The 26,497-nt window shown below is 42.0% G+C and overlaps 1 protein-coding gene across 1 annotated transcript in view; it reads left to right on the forward strand.

Annotated features, from left to right (window-relative positions):
• The first annotated feature begins 5,851 nt into the window (after positions 1 to 5,851).
• The window catches only part of PREX2 (phosphatidylinositol-3,4,5-trisphosphate dependent Rac exchange factor 2), a 294,556-nt gene continuing 273,910 nt past the window's right edge, over positions 5,852 to 26,497 (forward strand). Inside the window, exon 1 of the mRNA XM_068983504.1 lies at positions 5,852 to 5,992. Within this exon, the coding sequence (XP_068839605.1) occupies positions 5,852 to 5,992 (141 nt within the window). The remainder of the gene's footprint in view (positions 5,993 to 26,497) is intronic.

Here is a 26,497-nt window from a genome sequence, read left to right on the forward strand (position 1 = left end):
TGACTAGACGGACCTTTGTTGACAAAGCAATGTCTCTGCTTTTCAATATGCAATCTGGGTTGGTCATAACTTTCCTTCCAAGGAGTACACATCTTTTAAATTCATGGCTACAATCAGCATCTGCAGTGATTTTGGAGCCCAGAAAAATAAAGTCAGCCACTGTTTCTCCTGTTTCCCCATCTATTTCCCATGAAGTGATGGGACCGGATGCCATGAACTTAGTTTTCTGAATGCTGAGCTTTAAGCCAACATTTTCACTCTCCTCTTTCACTTTCATCAAGAGGCTATTTAGTTCTTTTTCACTTTCTGCCATAAGGGTGGTGTCATCTGCATATCTGAGGTTATTGATATTTCTCCTGGCAATCTTGATTCCAGCTTGTGCTTCCTCCAGCCCAGAGTTTCTCATGATGTACTCTGCATAGTCAAGGCTATGGTTTTTCCAGTGGTCATGTATGGATGTGAGAGTTGGACTGTGAAGAAAGCTGAGCGCCGAAGAACTGATGCTTTTGAACTGTGGTGTTGGAGAAGACTCTTGAGAGTCCCTTGGACTGCAAAGAGATCCAACCAGTCCATTCTAAAGGAGATCAGTCCTGGGTGTTCACTGGAAGGAATGATGCTGAAGCTGAAACTGCAATACTTTGGCTACCTCATGTGAAGAGTTGACTCATTGGAAAAGACCCTGATGCTGGGAGGGATTGGGGGCAGGAGGAGAAGGGTATGACAGAGGATGAGATGGCTAGATGGCATCACTGACTCGATGGACATAAGTTTGAGTGAACTTTGGGAGTTGGTGATGGACAGGGAGGCCTGGCGTGCTGTGATTCATGGGGTCGCAAAGAGTCAGACACAACTGAGTGACTGAACTGAACTCTGCATATAAGTTAACTAAGCAGGTGCTCAGAAAGTGATTATATATTACATGTTATTGATAGATAATGGCTACAAGGAAAATTGGGGTAAATCAAGTTAGCAGAAGGTGAGATGGGGGAGAGAAATGAACACAACACTGTAAAGCAATTTTCCTCCAGTTAAAAAATAAATTAAAGAAGGAACGTAAGAATCTTGTTAAAGTAACCCTATCCAAGCATTCGTTTAGTTTGCTTTGCCATAATCATTGTTTCTAAATAAAATATGGCTTGTGGAAACTGTATTTTGTCCTTTTAGGCAATACATTTGCCTAAAATATTTGTATCAGTGACAGAATTAACTACATGCTCCAGTATACCCTATGTTTATGATGACTAAATCGCCACCAGCGTTAAGTGGAAATAACTGAGGGATTAAGCATGAAGTATAAACTAAATTAATATTTTTAAAATTATTTCTTGTTCAAGACTCTTCAATTGTACATTACTATAGCTCCAATGTGTCTATGAAATTTTTTATAGTTGCACAATGTATAGTCTATTAGAAACCAGAGTAGTAAAGGAAATGCCAGAATCAATTTTGCCTGCTAAGTCACTGCAGTCATGCCTGACTCTTGTGACCCTATGGACTGTGCCCGCCAGGCTCCTCTGTCCATGGGACTCTCCTGGAAAGAATACTGGAGTGGGTTGTCATTTCCTTCTCCAGGGGATCTTCCCAACCCAGGGATTGAGCCAGCATCTCTTATGTCTCTTGCATTGGCAGGCAGCTTCTTTACTACTAGCCCAACCTGGGACTTGTAAATAAAAAAATAGTCTGATGCTAAGAAGTTTCAAAGAAAGGCAATGCCAAAGAATGCTCAAACTGCCACACAATTGCACTCATCTCACATGCTAGTAAAGTAATGCTCAAAATTCTCCAAGCCCAGCTTCAGCAATACCTGAACCATGAACTTCCAGATATTCAAGCTGGTTTTGGAAAAGGCAGAGGAACCAGAGATCAAATTGCCAACATCTGCCGGATCACTGAAAAAGCAAGAGAATTCCAGAAAAAACATCTACTTCTGCTTTATTGACTATGCCAAAGCCTTTGACTGTGTGGATCACAATAAACTGTGGAAAATTCTGGAAGAGACGGGAATACCAGACCACCTGACCTGCTTCTTGAGAAACCTGTATGCAGGTCAGGAAGCAACAGTTAGAACTGGACATGAAACAACAGACTGGTTCCAAATAGGAAAAGGAGTACGTCAAGGCTGTATATTGTCACCCTGCTTATTTAACTTAGATGCAGAGTACATCATGAGAAACGCTGGACTGGAAGAAGCACAAGCTGGAATCAAGATTGCTGGGAGAAATCTCAGTGACCTCAGATATGCAGATGACACCACTCTTATGGCATGAAGTGAAGAGGAACTAAAAAGCCTCTTGATGAAAGTGAAAGAGGGGAGTAAAAAAGTTGGCTTAAAGTTCAACATTCAGAAAACGAAGATCATGGCATCTGGTCCCATCACTTCATGGCAAATAGGTGGGGAAACAGTGTCAGACTTTATTTTTGGGGCTCCAAAATCACTGCAGATGGTGATTGCAGCCATGAAATTAAAAGACGCTTACTCCTTGGAAGGAAAGTTATGACCAACCTAGATAGCACATTCAAAAGCAGAGACATTACTTTGCCAACAAAGGTCCATCTAGTCAAGGCTATGGTTTTTCCAGTGGTCATGTATGGAGGCGAGAGCCGGACTGTGAAGAAAGCTGAGCACTGAAGAATAGATGCTTTTGAACTGTGTTGTTGGAGAAGACTCTTGAGAGTCCCTTGGACTGCAAGGAGATCCAACCAGTTCATTTTAAAGGAGATCAGTCCTGGGTGTTCACTGGAAGGACTGATGCTGAATCTGAAACTCCAATACTTTGGCCACCTCATGCGAAGAGTTGACTCATTGGAAAAGACCCTGTTGCTGGGAGGGATTGAGGGCAGGAGGAGAACGGTACGACAGAGGATGAGATGGCTGGATGGCATCACCAACTTGATGGACATGAGTTTGAGTAAACTCCGGGAGTTGGTGATGGACAGGGAGGTCTGGCATGCTGCGATTCACGGGGTGGCAAAGAGTTGGACATGACTGAGTGCCTGAATTGAATTGAACTGAAGAAGTTTCAATTTAACATGATTGCCAGGCAATCAAGCAATTTTTCCTTTTTTTTTTTTTTTCAGTGCTGTTATCTTTTACTGAACTGCAGCATCAAATCTGATCTATTACTTTACCTGGGCCAATACCAGTATTGAAAGGGCAAAGAAGCTAAAATAATCTCTGCCTGAAATATGACCAATGAAATGCTCTTCTTGCAAAGAGACGGCCTTGGATTTTCTGCCTTTCAGTCTAGGAGTTGTCCTGCTCTGGGCCTGACCAAAAGAAGCCAGGCTTTGACTCTTTGAACCACACCAGTTCATGCATAGGAAATAAATGTGGCTGAGCTAGTTTATACTCAGCCTCTTTTCTCAATCTTATTTTCTACCATCTCCTTTTTATGGGATGCTTGAATCTCATTAGTATTTCAGGGAAAAGCTGGATCCTGTCCATCATCTTGGTTGTTGATCTTCTTTTCCTGGCAAACAGTGCCCAGAGTTTCAATAGAGGAAGCAGGGAAGGATACAACACATTCAAAGTTTGTGAAAGACCTTATTTACCATCAAAGTGAAGGTTTCCAGATACTCCAACTCTGTTTTCTTATGCTCTTAGTCTTTGATGAGGAATTAAGAACTCCAGCCAGGGCTACAGAAGACGGAGGTGCCCCGCAGAAGGCATTATGTGGTGTCCTGAAGCTGTTCATTAATTATAAATGATGTTGCGGAGTGAGCAGAAACTATTAGTATCTTAATTTCTACATGAGCACTTCTGAGAGAAATCTGAATCTGCACATTTAAATGACTGTTTTCTTGCTAGATTCCATTGCCTGTTTTGCAACACTTTCTTTTATGGGTTTTGTACAGACCTTTTCTGATGGAAGAAAATTGCATACCCAGTTCTTCAGTTGGGGACAGTGGTAAGAAAGAAATATTATTTTATCTAGACGAACACCTGATGGAAAGCATGATTTATTTACTTACTTTTTACGTTAGAGAAGGCTCCTGCCTGGGGAGGAGGAAATGCATTCATTCCTTGCTGCTTGGAGTACATTGTGAAAAGGTTCAATCCTGTTTGATTTTCCCATTCATTATGGGGTGTGTGTTTCCTAAGTCTTCCGCTCTGTTTCTTTTGTTTATTGTTTACCAGGCACTGTGGGGTCTGCTCTTTAATGTGCCTGGTCCTTTGTTCTTCTGCCATAGGGTGTGAAGATATTTGCTTACTTGTCCTCTGCTCTAAACAGCCGTGTGCAAAAGAAAGAGGAAAATTGCATCTTGTCCATCAGCTCCTCATACATCATTCAAAAACTGTGCCCTTAGTATAAGAAAAGTACAATCCCTCTAGATTTCATTACAGAGGGGTATAGTGATTCATCACAAACCATGCATTGAAAAGACATCATCTGGAAACATGATAATTATTTTAACGTATATAATTGGAAAGTCATCTTAATTTTTTTGTTTCGATAATGCTTTCAACTGTTGGAACAAATGAACATGCCACTTTCTTGCATCAAAACCATTTGCTCTGCGGTTTCTTTAAATATCACTAGGGTGAACTGTTTAAAGTTGTTCAAAGTGGGAAAAAATGACTCTGAAAGATATACATGGATAGTATCAAGACCAAAAATACATATGGATTGTTTGGTTGTTTGTTAAATTAATTGCTCATTGGGACCTGGCTCTGGCTCTAAATGAGAAAAGGCAATAAACAGAAACATTAAAATCAGGACAGGCTCTGTGTTTCTGTCCATTTTCAAATCTTAAGAACCTATGTCTACATCTGTACCTAAATTTATGGATCTGTAACTATGTCTGTATATCTTTTGATGAGCAGTCAGTAACAGCTTTATCTTTTCAATTAGTGACACTGTCATAAATCATAGCAACTCAGAAACAAAACTGGCACAAATATTCTTGCCTCTGGTTGAATTTACATTCTCTCCTCATGCTGAAAAAGAGTTAAAGACATGCAAAAGCTCTCCCTCCAAAACAGTACGGTGCAAGGATGATACTTATTGTATCCGGAGTTTATTGTATGGGCCAGGCTGTCACTTTCCCATAGCGTCTTCATTTATTATGCTAATTAACTTCCCCAGGGCAGGCAAGAGGGTATCCGCCTGGTGAAATAGTCTCGGTTGGGGGGGCGGGTGGGGGCGGGGCGTTTGAAAGCAAACCTGTTTTGTGTCCGAATAAAATCCCCATCAATGTGTTTCTTTTCAAAGACGGGAGGGTCAATACCATGGTTGTTTTTGTTCCCATCCAGTTATGTAACCGTGGGGACTTGTTTCTTTGCTTTCAGGATTTGTACAAAACACATTAACGCTAAACAATAGGCGCGAGTCAGGGGAGCAAACCCTCGAGCTGTGTCTTGGAGTCCGTCCTCCTGGGTTTGGGAATCTCCAATGAGTTCCATCTCCAGTGCTGACTGTGCGTGTGCGTGTGTGTGAGAGCGCGTGTGTGTGTTTAGTTAGCTGGCACGCAACACACTTCCCCCGGGTTGTGCTTCCTTTTTCCTGAGATTTGGCGAAGGGTAAAGGGTCGGAGTCACATGGATACAAAGCATTTGATTAATGTCCAAGTCACCGCCAGGGCTGCCGGAGCCGCCTCCCCTCCAGCCCGGGCCGTGTGAGGCCAGAGCCGCGCGGGGCGCGGCGCGCAGGTCCCCGGGTCCCCCGGGAGCGGCCTCTGTCTAGCTCCCCCGGCCTCCCGCACCCGGCGCCCCCTCCTTCTCCCCGCGCCCCCCGCCTCTCCGCGGCACGTAAAGTCGCCAGTCCCACAGCGGACCCGGCGGAGGCGGCCACTTTCTCCGGCGGGCGCACGGGATCCGGGGCAGCGGCGGGCGCGCGGCCGGGCGCCCACCATGAGCGACGAGGGTCGCGGGGACGGGCGCGCCGAGAGCGCCCGGGACCTGGAGAAGCAGCTCCGGCTGCGCGTGTGCGTGCTGAGCGAGCTGCAGAAGACCGAGCGCGACTACGTGGGCACGCTGGAGTTCCTGGTGTCGGTGAGCGGCGCGCGCGGGCGGCATTGTCTGTGGGCACCTGGGTACCCGTCCGGGCGTCGCGGGCGTCCCAGTGTGCGCGCCCACGCTGGGGCTCCCGGCGGGGGCATGCTGCATGCCTCCAGACGCGCCAGGGCCAAAAGTTAGCTCGCGTGGGAGAAGGTTCTTGTTTGGGAAATCTCTGCTGCCCCATCTCTCCTCTCTCACCTCTACCCAGAGCCTGGACTGCTCGAGTGCGTCGTGATTTTTTTCCCCCCTTCTCTTCCTCTCTGGGGGGATTTTGGATTTTGTTTGAAGACTCTTGGCTAGGTGTTTTAAGTCTAGCTGCTACGTTCATGTACATTTAGTTTTTGCTTGTTTTCAATCCTTGATTCTTATGGAACTTGAGTTCATTATTCAGGTTACACGGCAGTGAAGTCTCTTTAGTTATCTTTGGTGGTGGGGAGGGGGGCGCGGAGCGGGAGGGCGCCCAGAGAGCAGAGGGGTTATGATCTCCAGCAGCTGTGGGATATTAAAGCCAGAGGAGCTGCTCACCGCCATCCTAGTCCTCCTATCTCCTCCCTCCACCCCCCAATCCGGGGTTTAAATCCCCACCCCCGTGGGTTCAGCTCTTGGGTCCTCTGTTCTCACTGAGCCCAGAGAAGCGGTGTAATAAATCTCCCATCCAGCGACTTCAGGATTTCTTGAAACTGGCAGGAACTTTGTTTCGGAGTTTCAGCTTGACTCATTGGAAGTGTGCTCTAAAAATGTTTCATTCATTTTAGAGCCAGGAGGGGCAAAACTCAGTTAAAGAAACTTTTTAGACATCACTCAGAAGCTGAATATTTTTCTGTTCGCTGCTGCAGAGACACAGAGTTTGAGGGTTGGCTCCTCTCCACCGAGACGCGCAGGAGAGCATCATTCAGACACAGAGGACCTTTAGCCTTTGCGAAAATCTCCCTCAAATCTTCTAAACTTCTCTTTCCACCACCCTATTCCATTCCCCCTTGGTCTGCAAAGGCCAAATGTCCTGCGCAGTGTTCTGAGAAAGGTATACCATCTGCTGATAATCGTTGATAGTGCAAATTCAGTTCTTGGGGTGAGACGTACTGACTGGCTTCTGGTTCACTTCTCAAATTAAAATCGATATACTTGAGCCCCCAGGGGCCACATTCTTTGGAAAAGTGTGGGTATTTGCAAATATACTGGTAATTGGTGATAAGCAGGATTGTTGTACACTTCCATGTGTCAATGTCAAAAAAAGAATGTTTTTAAAGCAAATTTGATTTTTCATAGCTTCAGATTTGACTTTCATGAAACTTTGTTGGCGAACAAGTTCTTTGACTTTCGAAGAATCTGTGTAACTTTTCAAGTTGCTTTAGGAACTTCTTTCTGGAGGTATAGGGGAATAGTATTGAGCAAAACACTCCTAGTTTGCAAAAATAGCTAACCTAACCTACCTTAAAAGCCAATGTGTTGATTTTTATTTAAAGTATCAGTTTTTCCTCTAATCTTAACATCTGATTACTTAAAATGATAATATAATTCTATGTAGAGTTAGGTAAGAAATTATGGGAGGTATAAAATAGGTTGCATTTTACTGTTAGTAGATCATTTTATGATTCATTCTCTCATTTATAAATTATGAACTCTTCCACTTATCCTTTTCTTTATTTGCTGTTTTCATGTACATGGTCACACACACACCAACATTAATTGGCCCAAAGTCTGCCTAAACAAAAGCTGACTCTGACTTCCTTTTGGTTTTATAAACATTGAAAGTTTAACATCTACCTGTAATAGATCATTAGATTTTCTTTGGGGGGGCATTATTTGTAGCAGCATTTACTTGTCATCTGTTTTATGTGGTTACTTTCAGTTGATTAGCCAATCTAGTTTTAATTTTATCCTGATACACACCAAGAGCTTTAAAAATATTCAAACTCTTTGGCCTGGTAATTCCTGTTCTAGGAATCCATCCTTAGGGAATGGTCAGAAATACAGACAAACAAAAGAAGTTTTTTTTTCTTTTTCTTTAAATAGATGTAGTATTAAATAAGTGCAGTGGTAAATTTGTTTCAAAAATTTGATAATGAATTCCCAATTCAAGTTTAAATCTTTGTTAGATTAGTCATTGTTTTGATTTCTATCAATACTTCAGCCCATCAGCCTGAGTGAGGGTAATTCTTAATTCTGATCTTTGTTACAGCGATGAAAAACGTATTTTTAGTTTTCCTAAGAACATATTTTTACTTCAGTTCACTTCAGTTCAGTCGCTTAGTTGTGTCCGACTCTTTGCAACCCCATGAATTGTGGCACGCCAGGCCTCCCTGTCCATCACCGACTCCCAGAGTTCACTCACTCAACATCCATCGAGTCAGTGATGGCATCCAGCCATCTCATCCTCTGTCGTCCCCTTCTCCTCCTGCCCCCAATCCCTCCCAACATCAGAGTCTTTTCCAATGAGTCAACTCTTCACATGAGGTGGCCAAAGTACTGGAGTTTCAGCTTTAGCATCATTCCTTCCAAAGAAATGCCAGGGCTGATCTCCTTCAGAATGGACTGGTTGGAGGAGCGAGCAAATTGTGTTATTTCTCTGGATTAAGTGATCATATGGCCTGAGGGGAAACTTTTTTTTAATAAGACGGTTTCTCTTCTTATTTCCCACCTTTGGCCTTTTAAGGAGAGAGCACCTCACCCCTCCCCCACCTTCCCCCCATCACTTCTTCCCACCCCCAGATAGTCCATGAACATTGCCTTTTTCATCCTCTGGTTTTATCAGTCTGTATGATCTATACGCACCTTCTCTCCAGTAGCCACCTAGGCACACACTTCTTAACTGAACAAGGCTCTGACCTTGAAGCTTGCTGCTGTCATTTGAGTGGCGCCCTCTTCCCATGGGTTGCTTCAGTCCTCTTCTTCTGCTCCTCCCTAACCCTTAGCAACCTGCTGGCTTCCTACTAGGCTTTCAAGACTGTTCATCCCCTTCAGTAAAACTTTCATGACTCCATCCCTCCATCTTCCCCGGGCTAGAGTGCTCACTGTTCAGTACCCACTCTTCTCTGTAGTCACTTCTTCCTTGGAGCCAGAGCAGGCTTGGGCAGGTATCTGACTAGCTTTGTCTCATTCTTCTAGAATGCAAGCTTCTTGGAGACAGGGCCACATTTTACTCACTTCTGTTTCCCTAGACTTTCGTGCAGCACTTGTGACATCGTAAGTACTCAATAAATGTTTACTGCACAAGTGAACGGATGAATTCGTGAATTTATCTTCTAAAGCTCCTGCCCCATTTTTAAGGACAGTTCCTCAATCATCCTTAAATTCCTGATTTTTTCTTCCATTTGGTCTGTATAGATAGTGGAAGTTAAGTTTCACTCAGGCACATATGTATTATGTAACAAGAAGCTTTAAGTTAAAAATGTAGTGTTTGGATTTAAAATTGAAACTATTTAAATCAGGTATAAAGGTATTAAGGACATTGTAGCACTGTTATTTAAATCCATTGTAGTCTAAATTTTCATTTGGGCCCTTGGATAGATTATATTATTGGAATTGATTATTTTTAGGTCTTAGGTAAAATGGTAGAGAGTGACAATTTGTTTGAACTTCTGTTCTTGTTTTGCTTGGGAAGTGAAATTCTAGGCTTCATTAGGAATACTCTAAAACATTTCTTTTCTAAAAGAAAATGCTTTTATAGATCTTATATCCAGTGTTTGATGTCCAGAGTCTGGACAATAGTAGGTTGTAACTAGTTTCCTGGAGAAAGGACAGACCAGGGTCAGTTTCAAGGGTTTGTCTTATATGGTCGCACAGGGCTGCCAAGTCTGAAGGACCTCAAGCTTAGTTTGATTCTGTGCCATTAGTGATTGAAATTCTTACTAATTTTGTCTTGAAAGTTGTGCTTTGCACATGAAGTCCAGTGGGATGATGGGATGTGAGCAGAACAGATACACGAAAGAAAAAATACAGCTTCAGTCTTCTAAAAAACGTTTTCTTTATTTATTTATGGGTGTTCCTTGCTGCTTGGCCTTTTCTGTAGTTTCAGAGAGTGGAGTCTACTTTCTAGTTGTGGTGTGAGGGCTTCTCACTGCGGTGGCTTCTCTTGTTGCAGAGCATGGGCTCTAGGGCACGGAGGCTTCAGTAGTTGCAACTTTTGGGCTGTTGAGCACAGGCTCCGTAGTTGTGGCCCAGGAGCTTAGTTGCTCCACGGCATGTGGGATCTTCCGGGGCCAGGCATGAACCCCAGTCTCCTTCATTAGCAGGTGGATTCTTTACCACTGAGCCACCGGGGAAGCCCTTCAGTATCCTTAATAGCACTTTTTTTCCCTTTCCTTTTGAATAAAAGGCCTCACATTTGCACTGGGCCTGGAAAATTGTGTCAACACATTTCACTGTGGCAGGTGGCGTTGAGGCAGGGTGATCATATAATTTTCGTTTAAACTGGGACACTTCCGAGGATGCAGGGGCCTGCTATTAATAATTACACAGGGAAGCAGATGTACACTGGGGTTGTACCTGGCTAATCAGAAAGCACAGTTATTCCCCATTGTTGGAACATTAAGACACAGACTTTGAGTTCAGCTGTGTATCTTTTCATAAACAAAAGATTCTGAAATTTGTTACCTGTCCAGGCTTTGCCCTCAGATACCCCAGAATCTGAGTCCTGTGTCTCATTGCTATACAGAGCCACAGATATTGGTCAAGGTGAGTGTCTGATTTGCGTGTCTATTATATTCTCCTCTGCCCTTTTTCTGTGTCTGAGTCTCTGCCTTCTCTTTCTCTGTGTTTCCCTTTGATCAGTTTGGTCCTTCCCATGGTAATCTTGACGTTAAGACAGTGACATATTGCAGTCTATGTAACAACAGTCAGAGTTAGTATGGTGCTTTACAGTTTATACTGAGCAACTGTGTATTTCTTACCTGATTTGGCTTATTATATGTGAATCTCTTGTGCTCAGTTGTGTCCTACTCTTTGCAACCCCATAGACTGTAGCCTGCCAGGCTCCTCTGTCCATGGAATTTTTCAGGCAAGAATACAGGAGTGGGTTGCCATTTCCTACTCCAGGGGATCTTTCCAAACCAGGATCGAACCTGCATCTCTTGCATTGGCAGGTGGATTCTTTACCACTGCACCACCTGGAAAGCCCTTAGCTCTTTCACATGGTGCTCCTGAGAGCTCCAGGCTTCTGGGGTTTTGCTTCAGGAGCCCTTGAAGAGGATCCAGGGAGTTGAATTGTGTGGCTTCAGGCTCTTCACCCTGGGACCTCCTCATGTAGCCCCACTGTCCTCTGATTTGTGTTTTTGCTAAAGCAGTTAGAAAAACACTGCATCTGGGTGGTAAACTCTGAGAGTAGAGATGGCACCTTTACTTCCTCTGTGTGCTCTACTTGAGCTCATCATGGTGCTTTGTAAACAGCAGGTACTCAAGAAAACAAATAGACAGATGAAGCAAAAGCAAACAAAATGGTTTGAATGGGTTTCAGTCATGATGCAGCATTTTGAGGTAAAGATAAATTGATTCAATACATAATAATGCATAGGCTTATGTTTTGCGTGGACCTGTGTGCCCCTCAACATTATATATTGCTGGCTGAACCCTCAGTATTCAAATAATCACAGTGCCATCTGGGAGCTGAAGTGATAGAGTAATAAGCCAAGTGGCAGGTAGGCACAAGGGACTCCCTCAGCCTGGGGTCAGGGGAAGGGTGGGTAAGAGGTGATAGTAGAGCCGGCTCCTGAAGGATGAGGAGGAACGTACCAGACTTGGAAGAAATTTGTCCATCCTAAAATAGTAAAACACGTTGAGGATGACCGTGGTATGGCAGGCGGTGGGTGGTGCTGGCATGGCTTGGCATGCTCCAGTGCTGAAAGATTCTTAATTAATGGGGATAAATAGTCCTGTATGCTTTTTGAGTACTGGGAAGAGATGAGATACATTCAGAGCAGTTTGAGAAGGATTCCATTCTTAAGAATTATGAGTTCAGTCAAAGACAATGAGAAGTCAGTTGTGTGGGGCTTGCCCGCTTATTAATAATAAGTCCAGGGCCTCCAAGGTTGGCACTGGGAAGGGTCACTTATGGGAAGAAGTTGCCAGGCCAAGATTCCCTGAATCTATGTCTTTGAATTTGGCCTTGGGACTCCTTCCTCTTGTTCTTTATTTCTGCCACCTCCCTGGCCTTCTGGCTCCCCTAGTGGCTCTGATGGTAAAGAATCTGCCTGCAATCTGGTCGAGCCTGGGTAGGGAGGATCTCCCAGAGAAGGAAATGGCAACCCACTCCAGTATTTTTGCCTGGAGAATCCCATGGACAGAGGAGCCTGGCAGGCTATCGTCCATGGGGTCGTAGAGTCGGACATGACTGAGCGACTAACACACTGGCCTTCAGCCTACACTCTTCTTTGTCCATTCACACAAGAATGCAGAGAAGGTGTTTTCTTGCTCCTCTTAATCTGGGACAGTTTATAAACTTTCAAAAGTTGTTACTGTTTACTGAGGGAGTGCACAGACCAGTAATCCCGGAAACGACACAAAACATAAATGTAGTCTAGTTTGTGTAACACAGATTTCTGCTCCTGCCAAAGTGATCTTGCTCTCCAGGTCTGCAGACCCTGCCCTATTTTCATCCTAAACCTTAAGACAGTTCCTGTTGATCATCCTGATTGGACCCTACTCCCGAGCTGGCTTGACTGAGTTCTTTTTTTCGAGTCGTTAGCCTGAAGGTGTGTTCTCGAGGATGACATCAGGAAGTAGCTCTTAAGCTGTCCTGACTATTTACAGTAATTACAGTAAGAAACATACCATGAATTAAATGGGGCTCTTGTATAGTTCTGATATTTGGAGTGTTAATCGTGACCAGAACTGACTTGCTGTCTAGGGGGACGTGGAGAGGGATGTGTCTTTAGTCTTAAGGCTTCATCTGCATGATTATGCTGTATTATAATTTGATAACATTGATATGAGTAGGCTTTATTGAGATTAGTTTTGTTTCTTAGCAAGAGAATTCTATCAACTGAGTTGAGAAACGAAGATTGAAATCTGGTTACCTGTTAGGGGTTTCAAACATTTCACTGGTCCAGGTAAGAACTGTGGAATGTCTGATCTAAAGTAGAAACAATGATGAAGATAAAAAAACTAAGCCCAAACAAAACTCTGAAAAAAAAAAAATAAAACCACAAAACATCAAAACACCCAACAACCATGACACATTTCTTGGGTAGAACCATTAGCATTTATGCTCACTCAGAAGTGGAAGCTGAAGTAGAATAGAGAATATTAGAATGGTTTCTACTTTGAAGATAGGATGCGGAGGGTCATTAACTCGAAGTGCAAGGAGGCAGAACAGCATGGGGAGGAGGAGAAAAGTGAATTTGGTTTTCAACTTACTGAATTCAAAGTCTGCTATGATTTTTGAAGGTTAGAATGTGGAAGAGATGGAGAAAGTAACTAATCATGTATGTTGAAGCCATCAGGTAGATGAGATGACAAAGGGGAAGCAATTCAAGGAAGAAAACATCCTAACCAAGAATAGGATGTAGGATGTAGAGTGCACTGGTGACTTGGACTGAGTTGTCAAGCGTTGAAACAAAGAACTGGGGTTAAGTGATCTCTTGAAAGCCAAGGAAAGATCTAGCTTCCACAAGAAAGGTTCCTTTCAACTCTCAGAGCTTTACAGAAGTAGGTTGTGTGAAGACTGAAGAGGCAACTGGATTTGGCAATTAGAACGTCACTGAAGTTTTGGCTTCAGGAACATGCATGAGCCTAAGAAGAAGCTGGAAGACGTGATCTGAGTGGAAGCCGAGGAGATGAAGATGGATGGAGAAGCTATTCAAGGAGGCTGGTAGTAAATGCAAGGAGAGAAACAGGTTATAAACATTAAGGGATGTCTAGGGATATTTGCCACGAGAAATATCAATAACCTCAGATATGCAGATAATGCCACCCTTATGGCAGAAAGTGAAGAGGAAATAAAAAGCCTCTTGATTAAAGTGAAAGAGGAGAGTGAAAAAGTTGGCTTAAAGCTCAACATTCAGAAAACGAAGATCATGGCATCTGGTCCTATCACTTCATGGGAAATAGATGGGGACACAGTGGAAACAGTGTCAGACTTTATTTTTTGGGGCTCGAAGATCACTGCAGGTGGTGATTGCAGCCATGAAATTAAAAGACTCTTACTCCTTAGAAGGAAAGTTATGACCGAACTACATAGCATATTGAAAAGCAGAGACATTTCTTTGCCAACAAATGTCCATCTAGTCAAGGCTATGGTTTTCCCAGTGGTTATGTATGGATGTGAGAGTTGGACTGTGAAGAAAGCTGAGTGCCGAAGAATTGGTGCTTTTGAGCTGTGGTTTTGGAGAAGACTCTAGAGAGTCCCTTGGACTGCAAGGAGATCCAACCAGTCCATTCTAAAGGAGATCAATCCTGGGTGTTCTTCGGAAGGAATGATGCTAAAGCTGAAACTCCAGTACTTTGGCCACCTCATGCGAAGAGTTGACTCATTGGAAAAGTCAACTGATGCTGGGAGGGATTGGGGGCAGGAGGAGAAGGGGACAACAGAGGATGAGATGGCTGGATGGAATCACTAACTCGATGGATGTGAGTTTGAGTGAATTCCAGGAGTTGGTGATGGACAGGGAGGCCTGGCATGCTGTGATTCATGGGGTCGCAGAGTCGGACACGACTGAGCGACTGAACTGAACTGAACTGAGGGATGTTTGAGGGAGATGCATATAGCTGAGGAGATGGAGATGATAGATAAAAAAGGGAACTAAAGCAGCTTCAGCAGAGCATTGTGGAAGTCACATGCATCGCTTGGTAAATCAAGAGCCACCATGGAGCTGGAGGCAAGGAAAGCACTTGACAAAATTTTCCGAGCCATCCTGCCATGGAACAGACCCACAGCAAAACGTCATGATAGAGTCTAAACTTTTTAAAAACTTTTGCATGTTTTAAAATTCTGGAACTGCTGGAACACACCCTTTGAATCTCTCTGTGACCACTTGCGAGCAGCTCTGCCTCCCGCATGGGGTCAGTGGGGTGAAGTGCATGGTACAGACCGTGGGTTTAGAGGCCCAATAACCTTGGTTAAAGTCTCGGTACTGAAATGTACAAATAGTGTGATGTTGGCAACTTACATAGCCTCTTTATGCCTCCTTGCATATCTGGAAAACATAGTCGATACTGTCTCACAGGGCTGGCCTAAAATATGAATCAACTTCCGTAGGTGAAATGTGACTTTTTAAAATGCAACATATAAATTTAGAAGTCAGAAGAGGGAAGTAGCTTGCCTTAATTTATTATTATATCTATTATGACTAGGTTCAAATCTTGGAAATAATGACATAATCATTTTTAAAAATCATGGTATAAATGATGTACAGTTTATGCATTACATTTAATGCACATTGCAGTCATTGCCCACACTTTTAAAAAAGAAACAGTGGTTTACTTGACAACATTTTTGTCAGATTACATTTTTTCCCCAGTACTTGTCTTTTGAGTGTTTTTTTTTTTACTCTGCATTTGTGGCATGCTAAGTCTCTTCAGTCATGTCCAACTCTTTGCAACCCCATGGACTATAGCCTGCCAGGCTTCTCTGTCTCTGAGATTCTCCAGGCAAGAATACTGGAGTGGGTTGCCATTTCCTACTCTAGGGGATCTTCCCCACCCAGGGACTGAACTGAAGTCTCCTGTTGGTAGGTGGATTCTTTACCACTAGTGCCTCCTGGGAAGCCCTTTTTACTCTATACCTGGCATTATATTTGAATATATAATTTAATACCAAATTAAATTGTTATGCTTGAGTTTTAGGTATAACTGATTTGACCTAAAGATAATTGTTTTTGTTTTTTATTAAGTATTTAAAATCTTATTTATAATATTTATTTTTCATAATAGATGCATTTTTATTATTCTCAACTTAGTAAATGTTTCTTTTCTTGAAAGTGTGGTTGGGTCACTTTACCAGTAGTTTTGAGTATAATCATTCAAATCTCGACACATCTAATAAAAACTTTGTTTTCTAAATTTCCCCATTCTCATGAACTACTGCATTTGATCCATGAATTCACTGATTGCAATTTTTAAGACAATTGATACCTTTAGTTGAGGTTCTGATACTTAAACACTTTTAGTTACTGTGGATGATTTCAGACTTTGAATCCTTGAATAATTTTTTTTTTAACTCTAGCTTTGCCATATAGCTAAGTATAATGTGCAAAAAAAGGCCTATTTCATTGGAGAATATCTAAGCCAAGGACATTATGTTCTAAATATATATTTTCCATGAAAAGACAGGCCCTTCATTTGAAAAGGTTAAATGGTATAATACTTAAGAAATGACCCCAGCTGGACTATTTTCTGGGTTTATAGCAAAAATCTAGCAATGTAGAATATGAATGCGTAAGCATTTTAATTCACTTCAAAGCTTCATTTCTCTGAGAAAGTCAAATAAGGGTTGATATCTCTATTTGACTTTGCTTTGCCACTTTTGTGATTTTAATTATCTATTTAAGTTGTCTTCTTGCCAGGAGGAGAAGCTTTATAGACGGTGACACATTTTCAGCGGTTGTGCAAGAAACACTGTTTTCCTTTGATGCCTTGTAATGTCTCAACTTGGCCTTTGTTTCTTGCTCCCTTGGATTCTAGTTTTTTCTTATTTGAGACTATTGCCCCAAAGAAAGAAACGTAAGATTCCAAAAATGACATCTCCTATTCCAAAGTTTTATTTCTGTCAGTAGTACTAGGGGAAGAGCTGTGAAAAGACATTATTTCACCTAAATGTTAGTCCCACACCACACATTCAAAGATTATTTTAATAACTCATTATTTTCCCAGAGGCGAAATTAGGAGAGTAAAGGGGACTTGCATTTTTTACAGTGTATATCCATGCCATGTTTGACTTTATATAATTGTAATATATATAGAAATATATTTTATTTATAGATTTTACATTCTCCACATTTTCTGGAATATTCTAGATATACTTTTTTCTCAATTTTTCTTGTCCCTCTTAATAATGAGATCCCTGGCAGAGTCTTCCCCTTCTCCCTGGCTGGTATGAGGTTGTGATAGTAGATGATGGGAAAGCCATTTTGGACCATGAACTAGAAGTCATATGTTGAGGATGACAGAGGAACAAATAAAGATGAGTCCATTTCTTTATTAAAGAAGTCTAACCTGTAGCCTATCAAAAATCGGCCTGTTATATAAATTAGTATTTAACTCTGTCCTAAAGTCACTTTTTTTTTTTAGATTTCACATTTTGCTTCAAAATTCATATTAATTTATGCAAATTATTAACAAATTGGCAAACTTTAATCTATTTTTTTGCCTTTGTCTTGTCAAGTGGAGTAATCTTAATGTTTAAAGTTCATTTTTAGCTTTTCTTTAATGACTCTTCTGTAGCTCACCAATGATTTCCCTAGATTATGCTAAAACCACACTTCTTTTTTTTTTTAGAAAAGAACGGTCCTTTTTTTTTTAAACCTGTACTTATAATTCTTTTTCCAGAAGACCAGAATTTTTGTGTTTATTATGTATATTTACAAGAATATTTGTTCAGCTGCTTTCTCTGAGGCCAAACAACAGTAGTTTAAACAACATAGAAGGAGTGTTTGTGACTATGAAAGCGGTATGTAATCAACATGCCTTTTTTGTATCCTCTCTTGGCGCTGTGGTTATTTAATTTTTCAGTACTGTTGCCCAACAGTGTCCCGGGAAATGAGCAGCGTCATCAGGTCATTAAGAGACCTCTTGTCCTATCTGACTGCTCCAGCATCCCCTAGGACCGTCTACATCAGTCTGTAGGACGAAGAACCAGTATTTAATATAGTTTCTCCGGTGTTTCCAGTGAGCAGAGGATGTTGGAGAACCAACACGCTAGGGTTTTGTTTTTGTCTGTATGGTTGAAGTTGGCCTACTAGGATCCCTTGCAAGTTCTAGCCTCAGAGGGACTGAGGGTGGGCGACAAGTTCCACACCTCATTTTCACTCTCATGCCCTTGGCCAGAACTTCATCACAAGGCTGAATCAGCTGCAAGGGAGACCGGGAAATGTGTCTAGTTGGGCAGCCATGCGTACTAATGAGATGTGGGGAGTTTTTTACAGTAAGTCCTCGACATATGAATCTTGAAAGTTACAGACTTTCAAAGGTGTGATCATGTGTTCCAGCCTGTCTATGCCAACGTGGTACTGTACTACTGTGCTTTTCAAGATACTGTATAGTCAGATTAAAAATATTTTCTTTTTTTGTGTTTGTTTTTTATGTACATATTATTTGTGTGAAAAAGTATTGTAAACCTATTACAGTACAGTACTATATAGCTGAGAGTATATAGCTGAGAGGTCCCTAGGCTAACTTTTGTTAGACTAACCAACAAATTGGACTTAACAAATGCACTCTCGGAACAGAACTGGTTCCTATGTAGGGGAATTACTGTACTAAAATTAAGAGGTAGAGAATTAATATTGAGAGGCAGAGTAATATCTGACACCTTTTGGGACCCAGTGATATTAATAATTTAGGCTTGTTCCTCGGAAACCATTTATATTAATTCTTGGATTCCTTTACTGTAAGAACTTAAATAAAATACTAAATATTTTACTAAATATTTACTAAATACCTTTACTAAAATACCACTTGGATCATCTCCCTAAAATGATACATTCTTGTCCACATAGACGTCAATTTCACATTTTATTTATCCCTTCACAAGTGTTTGTTAGTGTTCCGCTAGGTCCTCCCCCCGAAAACCCCTGTAGTTGGCTTCGACTGCAAGAAGAGTTGGGAGATTTGACTATTTTGTGTAAGTTAAGTTTTTTTCTGGTTCCCATTCCCCCCAAAGAAAGTCCCAGAATGCTCTGGAAATCATCATATATTATGTGTTTGTTTTGTGTCAGGCACTGTATATTCCTGTATAGCTTGCAACTCATAGCTCCTTTCAAGGATTGTATCCTTACAGCGGTAAAGAATCTGCCTACCAATGCGAGAGGCACAAGAGACAAGGGTTTGATCCCCGATTCAGAAAGATCCCCTGGAGGAGGCCATGGCAACCCACTCCAGTATTCTTGCCTGGGAAATTCCATGGACAGAGGATCCTGGCAGTCCACAGTCCATGTGGTTATAAAACGTTGGACACAGCTGAACACATGGCACCTGTTAACTCACGCCTGAGGACACCCTGATGAGTAGGGATTCTGAGTAGATCCAATCCACTGTGTTGGTGATTTCTCTGGCCTGGGGATTTCTAGATGGTGGGAACAGTATGATTAATCAGGGCTGGGAAAACCAAGGCAGATGCTGGGAGCTGGACACACAACTTGTTGACTCCAGAAGTACACAGAGGCTAAAAGACAGGAAGCATAGTACTTCATTTCAGGCAAACCTTCAAGAGCAGGCCAACAACAGAAGCTCACAGTCAACCCAGGATGGGTCAGAGCCAGGCAAGCACTCAGGAGCCAGAGATTATCCAGAAGTTAGGAGTTTCCCTTACAGAAATGAGGAGATGCAAGTGACCCTTTAAAAGACAGGCAACTCTAGTTCTCCCGTTGGTAATGTTTTTCATCACTAAGACTAGTTTCAGGTTAATTTAATTCCTTTTGGGTCAGTCTGGATCTCTTTATGCTTGTTTACTTAGCACTTCATAGCAGATTTAAAGCTGTTATATATAATGTTGTGTATGCTGCTGCTGCTGCTGCGTCCCTTCAGCCGTGTGCAACTCTGTGCGACCTCACAGACAGCAGCCCACTAGGCTCCCCCATCCCTGGGATTCTCCAGGCAAGAATACTGGAGTGGGTTGCCATTTCCTTCTCCAATGCATGAAAGTGAAAAGTGAAAGTGAAGTTGCTCAGTAGTGACGAACTCTTAGTCACCCCATGGACTGCCACCTAACAGGCTCCTCCGTCCATGGGATTTTCCAGGCAAGAGTACTGGAGTGGGTTGCCATTGCCTTCTCCATGTTATGTATAGCTCATATTTATTCTATATATGATTAAATCATGAAATGTTTGAGGCAAGTGTTAATTTTACACACATCCCTTCTAGTCTCCAAAATGTATATATACTGCTTTGCATTCAATGGATATTGTACAAATCACATTGGTAGAATACATTATTATCATTTAAATACAAATGAAGTGAATCCATAATTAAAATGATCATCATACCTGGATTGTTTTATTTGCCAAGTCTACTTCAGATGAAGAGGGTAACTGGCCTTCAGGTAGTCAAAGGATGAAGTTTGATAAATGAAATTATTTAGTTATGGGCATTTTCTACCAAGGGCAGTTCAGTTCAGTTCAGTTGCTCAGTCGTGTCCGACTCTTTGCGACCCCATGAATCGCAGCATGCCAGGACTCCCTGTCCATCACCAACTCCCAGAGTTTACCCAAACTCATGTCCATCAAGTCGGTGATGCCATCTAGCCATCTCATCCTCTGTGGTCCCCTTCTCCTCCTGCCCTCAATCCCTCCCAGCATCAGGGTCTTTTCCAATGAGTCAACTCTTCGCATGAGGTGGCCAAAGTATTAGAGTTTCAGCTTCAGCATCAGTCCTACCAATGAACACCCAGGACTGATCTCCTTTAGGATGGACTGGTTGGATCTCCTTGCAGTCCAAGAGACTCTCAAGAGTCCTCTCCAATGCCACAGTTCAAAAGCATCTATTCTTCGGCGCTCAGCTTTCTTCACCGTCCAATTCTCACATCCATACATGACCACTGGAAAAACCATAGCCTTGACTAGATGGACCTTTGTTGGCAAAGTAATGTCTCTGCTTTTGAATATGCTATCTAGGTTGGTCATAACTTTCCTTCTAAGGAGTAAGTGTCTTTTAATTTCATGGCTGCAATCACTATCTGCAGTGATTTTGGAGCCCTAAAAAATAAAGTCTGATACTGTTTCCACTGTTTCCCCATCTATTTGCCGTGAAGTGATGGGACCAGACGCCATGATCTTCCTTTTCTGAATGTTGAGCTTTAAGCCAACTTTTTCACTCTCTTCTTTCACTTTCATCAAGAGGCTTTTTAGTTCTTCTTCACTTTCTGCCATAAGGGTGGTGTCATCTGTATATCTGAGGTTATTGATATTTCTCCCAGCAATCTTGATTCCAGCTTGTGCTTCTTCCAGCACAGCGTTTCTCATGATGTACTTTGCATAGAAGTTAAATAAACAGGGTGATAATATACAGCCTTGCTGTACTCCTTTCCCTATTTGGAACCAGTCTGTTGGTCCATGTCCAGTTCTAACTGTTGCTTCCTGACCTACATATAGGTTTCTCAAGAGGCAGTTAGTACAGTCATATAATTGAATAATCTTGGAGTCCAAAAGGGAATCATGCTATGGATGAATGAGTATAGTTTTCAGCTGAAGTATGAGAAGTTGACATTTCTCCTGTATATTTTTCAGTGAGATAATAATCCTCATGTATAAATTGTGCATTCTCTGTATGGTGAAATTTTTTGAGAATAGTGAATGTTTTCTGAGATTTCTTTTTTTTTTTTCAGTTTTACTTAATGTTGACCTAGTTATAAGGAATATGATCAGTTGGACTGTCAGAAATTTGAGTTTAGTTGATACTTGAATGAATTGTTAATTTTAAACATACACATTTTCATAGTTGAGGATTTAGGTCAGACTCAACTTTCATGGCATTAGAAAAATATAAGCAAATGTTGTAAGAGATGTAGATAGTCAGCCAGAATATTTGAATAAATTTTTGAAAAGGAAAATTCTGCTAACTAGATTTAAAGAAAAAAATATAGCTTTACTATTACTGTATTTATATCCTCTCTAAAAATTATTTTCTAGTCTGCCAGAATTCAAAGTTCCAACTCAGTGATATTATAGATTTTTTTCTTTACTATTTTATATCTGTTAAGTGAAATTCAGAGTAATTTTTAGAAAAAGGCAGAGCTAAAAGAATCTATTAAAAAAATGACACATACAAAAATAAAACACTATGGAAGTTTCTCAAAAAACTGAAAATGGAACTATTACATGACCCAGAAATTCTACTCATGGTATATATCTGAAAAAAAAAAAAAAAGCACACTAATTTGAAAAAATACATAAACCCCAGTGTAGCGTTACTTATAATTGTCAAGACACACACACACACACACAGAGACATACACACAATGGACTGTTAATCAGTCATAAAAAATAATTAAATTTTGCTGTTTGCAGCAACATGAATGGACTTGGAGGGCGTTATGCCAAGTGAAATAAATCAGAGAAAGACTGTATGACATCAGTTATATGTGGAATCTAAAAATACCACAAACTAGTGAAAGTAACAAAAAAGAAGCAGACTCACAGATAGAACAAATTTTTGGTTACCAGTGGGGAGAGGGAAGCGAGGAGGGGCAGTATAGGGATAGGGGATTAAGAGGTACCAACTATTTGGTAAAATATAAGCTACAAGGATATATTGTATAACATAGGAGAACATAGCTAATATTTTATAATATGAAATATAACCTTTAAAAATTGTGAATCACTGTATTGTACACCTGTGACTTACATAATGTTATATAGCACCATACTTCAATAAAAATAATGACATTCAGAATGTTCTAAAAAGGAGAGAATGGGATCGGTGATTTTTTATTCGTTTCTAAAACCAATTTGTTTAATCTGTGAGTATCCTTATTTTCAATGTAGTATAGCTATATGTCAGGCCAATTTAAATAATACCTCTAATATGCTGTCTTATGATTTATCCTCTCCAATAATTGTAATATGAGAAAGAGGGATGTATGTATACAGATAGCTAATTCACTTTACTATACAGAAGAAACTAATACAACATTGTAAAGCAATTATACTCCAGTAAAAATTTTAAAAAATAGTCCAGATATTTTGAGCGTTAATATTCTAGGGCCTGTTTATTGCACACCTACAGTGTGCCAGGCACTGTTCTGGGATCAGGGGATATATCACTGACAAGAATGAAAAATTTCTTGTTTCACGAGACACTCTACCCAGGAGCTACAAGAGAAATGAGTAAAATGTGTATTAGCTGCTCCAAATGGCAAGGAGAGTGAATGAAGCAGATGGGGAATCAAAATCTGTGTGTGTTTTGATATTTTATATAAGAAGAAAATGCAGGAATCCACTCTTTTCTGTCCTATTTCTTTCTGTAATTCCCTAAAATATTTCAAAATAACTTTTAATTTTTTACTGTTAACCCTGATAGACAATATCCAAGAGCAGAGTGTTAATCAGATCCCTAGTTTAACTCCTCAGTATAGTTATAATTTAGTGGTGAAATTCAACCCAGTTATACATTTGCCAACAAAGGTCTGTCTAGTCAAGGTTATGGTTTTTCCAGTAGTCATGTATGGATGTGAAAGTTGGACTGTGAAGAAACCTGAATGTTAAAGAATTGATGCTTTTGAACTGTGGTGTTGGAGAAGACTCTTGAGAGTACCTAGGACTGCAAGGAGATCCGACCAGTCCACCCTAAAGGAAATCAGTCTTGAATATTCATTGGAAGGGCTGATGCTGAAGCTGAAACTCCAATACTTTGGCCACCTGATGGGAAGAACTGACTCATTTGAAAAGCCCCTGATGCTGGGAAAGATTGAAGCCAAGAAGAGAAGGGGATGACAGAGGATGAGATGGTTGGATGGCATCACTGACTCAATGGACATGAGTTTGAGTAAACTCTGGGAGTTTGTGATGGACAGGGAGGCCTGGTGTGCTGCAGTCCATGGGGTTGCAAAGAGTCGGACACGACTAAGGGACTGAACTGAAGTGAACTGAAACGTTGCTAATAAAGTTAACAGATCAGTGAAAGAATGGTGACTCAGACATAAGGCTTTAACTAGTCAATTCGTTAGCTGTCACTGTTCAGTAATCTAACTTTAATAAGCATTTGTTTTTTGGAGTTGCAAACCCAAAATCTGCTCCCTTCATACCACCTAGGAGCTGTTTTCTGGAGTATTTGCCAGTAGGGTTTCCGGTCCTGGCAGTGTGGCATCTGGTGAGAACTTCAGCCAATGTTGGGCTTCTCAGCTGGTTAGTGGTAAAGAATCCTTCTGCCAATGCAGGAGAGACAGGAGACTCTGTTCGACCCCTGGATCCAGAAGATGCCCTGGAGAAGGAAATGGCGACCCACTCCAGTATTCTTGCCTGGAAAATTCCATGAATCGAGGAGTCTGGTGGGCTACAGTCCGTAAGTTGCAAAGGGTCGGATGTTGCTGAGTGCGCATACCCAGGTAGCCAAGGTTAGAATTCAGTGTCAGTGGGAACCCAGTGGTGGGTGCAGGGCTCCACTGGCCGAGAAGCTTTGGCCGGAGAGGGAAGTGTCCTTTAGCCCTGGGTGGACTGAGTCATGGGCAAGGGGTTGGAGGCTGGAGATCTTGAACCCCCAGCAGGATCTAAAGTCAGTTTTCCAACCCTTTACTGTTGATGACCTCAGATGAGTTACAAGGGAAGGTCGCAGATCCTTTCTATCCATTTTACAGATTTAAGGTCGGTCTTTTCCTGTGAGGGACAAGGAAGGTAAGGAGTGCATCTTACAAGTCCCGCCCCTCTTTGTTCCCGTGGCGTCATCTCCCCGCCCCTTCTTGTTCCCATGGCGATGTCTCCCTGATGGCTGTAAGAAGTGGCTCCCTGGAGGACTGTGGACAGCTGGATGCAGCCCTGTACTGGCCTGTGAAGTGTCATTGGGAGCCACTGCCAGAGGCTGGGGGAGGGGAAGGTCACTTCAGGACTGTGGAAATTATTCCCTTTCTCCCCAGCGTCCTGGAGCCTCGTTTTTTGTCTTGTTGTCAAGAGAGGCCAGAGCTCAGAACCTGGCCCTGAAGTTTTCTTCAGTGTTCTTTCTAGAAATGATATTTTTCATTCTTCAGTTCACTGAATTTCGTAGCTTGAAGGAAGGGAAATAGATTTATTACTCTCGTCATTACCAACTGCAGAATAGAAATTGGTGGAAAATTATACTGGAGTCTAAAGCAGTATAACTGAAGGGAAGGGATTGAGCTGGCTGGGTTTGCTTGATAAGGTTGTGTGCTTGCCTCTTCCGTTTCTCTTTGGAGCCCATTCTATGGCTAATACATCATGAAAGTTGAAAAGGAAGTGCAAATACAATGACCACTGAAAGTTGAAGCCTTTTCCATTCACTTCTTTGTGCTATTTGTGACTTGTCTGCCTGATTGTTTCAAAGTGAGGAGAAACCTGGGGTTCTTATCTCTCCTTTATCAGTGGCACTGGTTTGGAGAGTGTGGTGTGGTGTGGACAGAACTGGGACTCGGCCAGCCTTAACAGTTACAGATATTGAGGCAAAGTAACCACAAGAATGAGTACAGAGTGTGTTTTTGTTGTTGTTCCATTGCCAAGTCATGCCCTACTCTTTGCGACCCCATGGACTACAGCATGCCAGGCTTCTCTGTCCCTCATCATCTCCTGGAATTTGCCCAAGTTCATGTCCAATGAATCAGTGATGCCATCCAGCTATCTCATCCTCTGTTGCCCTCTTCTTCTGCCTTCAACCTTTCCCAGCATCAGAGTCTTTTCCAATGAGTACAAAGTATATGCAGTGGGCTTTAAAGCAAGCCAATTTGTCTAGTGATATAATGATGCAAGATACAGTACCTGGGAGGAACATCACATATAGAACATCCCCTTAGCTCTGTAACAAAATATTCAGTAGCTCTGATGGGGGAGCTTTGAGCTTTTCTGGCCTTCTGCTCAGTGCCTCAGCCCTGGTCCAGGCCAGGAGTCCCAGAGTCCCAGGAGGAGGCATTGAGCTCTGATGGTGCTATTCATCAAGAGCATGGCAAATGCTGTGGGGTGATCACTGGGAAGTGAGGCTGGATTTAGAATATGGTCTAAGATAACATCTGGACAAGCCAGAGGGTAATGAAAGGAACTGGGGTCAAGGGTTAACACAGCTGAGATCTCTGGAGTCTGTGACACCGAGCCAAGGAAGCAGCCTCAGGGAGGGGGGATCTTAGCTGCCTCTAACACTTAAGACGTGTAGTTCTGCTGCTTGGCTCCTTCTCACGTTGTCTGGTCATTGCCTGCCCCTTGCCTTTTCAGGATCCTCTGGCACAGACAGACTGATTTACAGGGTAGCTTCCAGTATGGACTTTAGACTTACAATGACATCTGAGGAGTGTATTACCCTATAATAATAAAAATTAGGACCAGTATTTGCCCCTGTTTGATTCCTGGGTCAGGAAGATCTGCTGGAGAAGGGATAGGCTACCCACTCCAGTACTCTTGGGCTTCCCTTGTGGCTCAGCTGGTAAAGAATCCACCTGTAATGCAGGAGACCTGGGTTCGATCCCTGGGTTGCGGAAGATTGAGACCTGCGTCAGGAAGATCCCCTGGAGAAGGGAAAGGCTACCCACTCCAGGATTCTGGCCTGGCAAAGTCCAGGGACTATATAGTCCATGGGGTTGCAAAGAGCTGGACAAGACTGAGCAACTTTCACTTTTTGTAACCTGAGGAGAAGTAGATTGTAACTGGTTTTATTAAACTTATTTCTTTGTTGTTTAGTCAATAAGTTGTGTCTGGCTCTTTT

The sequence above is a fragment of the Capricornis sumatraensis genome, chromosome 11, assembly GCF_032405125.1.
Source record: "Capricornis sumatraensis isolate serow.1 chromosome 11, serow.2, whole genome shotgun sequence".
NCBI classification, from domain to species: Eukaryota; Metazoa; Chordata; class Mammalia; order Artiodactyla; family Bovidae; genus Capricornis; species Capricornis sumatraensis.